The sequence below is a fragment of the Solanum lycopersicum genome, chromosome 7 (assembly GCF_036512215.1).
Source record: "Solanum lycopersicum chromosome 7, SLM_r2.1".
NCBI classification, from domain to species: Eukaryota; Viridiplantae; Streptophyta; class Magnoliopsida; order Solanales; family Solanaceae; genus Solanum; species Solanum lycopersicum.
In genome coordinates this window covers 44,683,989-44,688,516 of record NC_090806.1, presented here as the reverse complement: position 1 = coordinate 44,688,516, position 4,528 = coordinate 44,683,989, and the positions used below count along the sequence as shown (strand labels likewise).

The 4,528-nt window shown below is 42.8% G+C and overlaps 1 protein-coding gene across 1 annotated transcript; it reads right to left on the bottom strand.

Moving 5' to 3' along the window:
• Window positions 1-668: 668 nt before the first annotated feature.
• LOC101263890 (uncharacterized) lies at window positions 669-2,663 on the bottom strand. The gene has a single exon (XM_069287599.1). It carries the CDS (start codon window positions 2,544-2,546, stop codon window positions 669-671), a length of 1,878 nt encoding a protein of 625 aa, XP_069143700.1. The 5' UTR covers window positions 2,547-2,663.
• Between the last annotated feature and the right edge of the window lie 1,865 nt (window positions 2,664-4,528).

The following is a 4,528-nucleotide window of genomic DNA, read 5'->3' as shown; positions in this document are numbered from 1 at the left end:
TTGAGTATATCAGTATATCATCAATAAATACGATCACGAAGAGGTCCAAATATGGCTTAAAAATCCCGTTCATCAAGCTCATGAACGCAGCAGGGGCATTCGTAAGACCAAAAGACATCACTACAAATTCGTAATGCCCATACCTCGTTCGAAAAGCAGTCTTTGGCACATGCGTTGCCCGTATTTTCAATTGATGATAACCGGATCTCAAGTCAATCTTAGAGAAGACACAAGCACCTTGTAACTGATCGAACAAGTCATCAATGCGAGGAAGAGGATACTTGTTTTTTATGGTTACCTTGTTTAGTTGTCTGTAGTCTATACACATTCGAAAACTCCCATCCTTCTTCTTCACGAACAAAACCGGAGCACCCCAAGGAGATGCACTTGGTCTAATAAAGCCTTTGTTTAACAACTCTTGAAGTTGGGCTTTTAACTCTCTTAACTCCGCGGGAGACATTCTATAAGGGGGTATAGAAATGGGGCGAGTACCCGGTTCAATATCAATACAGAAGTCAATATCCCTATCTGGTGGCATACCAGGAAGATCTGCAGGGAACACATCCAGAAACTCACGGACCACCGAAACCGACTCAATTGAAGGTACTTGGGTAGTGTCATCCTTGAGATGTGCCAAGAAAGCTAAACACCCTTTACTAACCATTTTCTTAGCAACGAAGAAAGGAGATGATACGCACCGGATTGGAAGTGTAGTCACCCTCCCACACTAACGGATCTGTCCCAGGCTTAGCTAACGTCACCGTTTTAGCATTACAATCCAAAATCGCAAATTGCGGAGAAAGCCAAGTCATACCCAGGATTACATCAAAATCATCCATTTCTAAGATAACCAAATCTACATAAGTGTTGCTCCCCACAAAGTTCACCAAACAAGACCTATATACCTTTTCAACTACCACAGACTCACCCACCGGAGTAGAAACACGAATAGGCATATCAAGTAATTCACAATGTAAATTTAGACCATTAGCAAATGAGAAAGATACATAAGAAAATATGGATCCAGGATCAAACAATACAGAAGCCATGCAATCACAAACCAGAAGATTACCTGTGATGACAGCATCAGATGCCTCCGCTTCAGACCGCCCAGGGAAAGCGTAACAATGGGCCCTATCGTTTGTTTGTCCATTGACCCTACCATGTTGTGATGTAGCGGCTCCAGTTTGCCCATCACCTCGGCCATTTTGGTGACCACCATTACCTCGACCACGACGTCCTCCAGAATAACGGCCTCTACCATGACCACCTCTACCTCTAGCCATTGGGGGTCTATAACTCTGTTTTGGACAATTCCTCCTAATATGTCCAGTCTCCCCACATCCATAACACTCTCTGGAGTCAAGCATAGGTCTCTCAGAGAAGTGTTGACCGGTTTGAGGTGGACCCCCAACTACAGTCTGTAGTGAAGACTGAATGGGTCGAACTAAGTAACCTCCGGAACCCTGTCCTCTAGAGTAAGAACCATTAAACTCACCTCCTTTTTGAAACCTCTTTGATGTCGATGCCATGGTGAATTCATCTGGCTTCACTCCTTCCACCTGTACCACGAAATCTACCACTTCTTGGAAGGATTTTGCCGTAGCCGCTACCTTTAAGGCTGAAATCCGCAACTCTGACCTCAACCCCTTCAAAAAACGATGAATCCACTCTTGTGGACTGAAACAAAGTTGAGTGGCATATCTGGATAGTGCACGAAACTTAGCCTCATATGCATTGACCGACATCCTACCTTGCTCTAGGCTCAAAAACTCATCCCTTTTCCTATCCCTCAAAGTCCGGGGGATATACTTCTCCATAAACAAACTAGAAAATGAGGCCCAAGTCATAGGTGGTGCCTCTGTTGGTTGACACTCAACATGTGACCGCCACCACATTTTGGCGTTCCCTTGAAATTGATAACTCACGAACTCAACACCGAACCGTTCTACTATACCCATCTTGTGTAGTAGCTCATGACAGTCAACCAGAAAATCGTAAGCATCCTCAGATTCCGCACCCTTGAAGACTGGAGGTTTCAATTTCAAGAACTTACTGAAAAGTTCATGCTGATCATTTGTCATTATAGGCCCAGTAGTCAGACTTGGAAACGTGCCTATATCTAATGAGGCATCCATACGAGGAGCCATAGTGGCTGCATGTTGTACCTCTGAAACCGGAGGTGTTGGTGCAGAAGACACTGGAGGTGCTTGACCTTGATTAGACAACCTACTCAGATAAGCTAGCACCTGATTTATCATCTCTGGGGTAGGCTGGGGTGGCAATTCCTCATTTTGCACTTGTTCATTCTCCCCATCTTCCCCTTCTCTTATTACTTCTTCAGTAGGTGGAGGAGTCACCGCCCTAGTATCAGATGGGCTAGGTGCTCGTCCTCTTCCCCTAGAGGACGTCCTCCCACGACCTCTACCACGGCCTCTTGCCGCTGCTCTTCCTCGAGCTACAGCCCCAGTGGCTGGCTCAGACGCACCCTGTCCCGCTGGTGCTGGTAATGGTGTTGGCGTAGTCGTTGCTCTAGTTCTAACCATCTGCGAAATAGAGTGAAGATGGTCAGATACCAATTTGTATCACCTAGATACCAATTGGACCCAAGTAATAGCACGAAAGAAAGAAAGAAGAATGGAATTTTCCTAAAGTCTTATAGCCTCTCAAAGAAAAGTAAAGGCGTCCCCCTACCGTTCCTTAAGACTCTACTAGACTCGTTCTTGTGTGATGAGACCAACAAACCTAATGCTTTGATACCAAGTTTGTCACGACCCAAATCCGAGCCGTGACTAGCACCCACACTTACCCTCCTATGTGAGTGAACCAACCAATCTAAACCTTAACATTTCAATGTAACATCAACATAAAGTAATGCGGAAGACTTAAACTCATTTGTAAAAACCAATTCAATAACTATTATTTCCCAAAATCTGGAAGTCATCACCACAAGAACATCTATGATCAAATTTCTACACTAAGAGTATTCTAAAAGCTAAAACAAGTAAAAGCTAGTCCATGCCGGAACTTCAAGGCATCAAGACATGAAGAGGAAGAGCCAGTCCAAGCTAGAAGCATTAGCTCACCCTGATATCCGGAGTAATGAAGACTGGCTAGAGTTACTGTTGAGTCGAAGATGACGGCACGTTTGCTGCACTCCACAAATAACAAAGAAGAACACATAAAAGTAGGGGTCAGTACAAAACACGGGTACTGAGTAGATATCATCGGCCAACTCAAAATAGAAATCAATATATACCAAGTAATATCATAAAATCAACTATGATACTCAACATGTAAAAACAGCAAATACTATATCATTAACAATTACCGTCAAGTTCACACATGAGGACTCAAGCCTCAATACCATACTCATTTGGGAATTGTGTTCATTCGATTGAGCATATTAACATCTTTCAAGATTCATTATCTTTATTTCTCTTGTGTCGGTACGTGACACTCCGCTCCCTCATATTCATTAATCCTCTTGTGTCGGTACGTGACACTTCGATCCCCTAAATCTACGTGTCGGTTCGTGACACCCGATCCCCTAATACTACGTGTCGGTTCGTGACACCCGATCCCCTAAATCTACGTGTCGGTTCGTGACACCCGATCCCCTAATTCTACGTATCGGTTCGTGACACCCGATCCCCTAAATCTATGTGTCGGTTCGGGACACCCGATCCCCTAAATCTACGTGTCGGTTCGTGACACCCGATCCCTTAATTCTATGTGTCGGTTCGTGACACCCGATCCCCTAATCTCAGAAACACAAAGAGAGAACACCCATACACCCTCTCTAAGCATGCCTAAATGATCATCAAGACTAGTCATAATGAGACACATACACACTTACAAGATACCAAAACACATAACATGTATAATATGACATTTTCCTTACCAAGGCTATCAAAAGACTTACTTCAGTAAATCATGAAGATAATGTTCATGATTGACCTCTTCAAAAATATCTAAATAATCCTTAAGACTACTTGAGGGTTAAATCATGTCCACATAATCAACATCTTCCCTAACTAGAGTCATTCTTAAGACTTATGTAGGTAAGATATGAAGTGCCCATTCCTATGCTCCCTTCACACCTTAACTAGACAACCCTTAACTACTGTAGATAAGTACTTATTCATTTAACATACTTCTTAATGTAAGTCATTAAATTCATTATTTCATTTAAGACTCATTCATCAGATAAGAACATTCAAGTAATGGTCTTGGACAAGACCTAGTGACTCTAACTAATACCTTCAAAGTCTATTGTGCAGTGTCCAGATAGTGTCCCATACCACCATCTAAACTTCATAGAACTTCTCTAATTCTAGTAGGTATCCTATATTATGAGAATAATTAATAACCAACATAGACCAGGATAGATAGACATGGAATCCGGAGTTCTAACCTACTCCGATGATGGTATTCTACTTGCTTATGGTATAACTTTGACACTTCCCATATAGTCACATGGTTAAGGAATATGACCCTTGTCTCATCCTTTGACTAGAGCTACTTC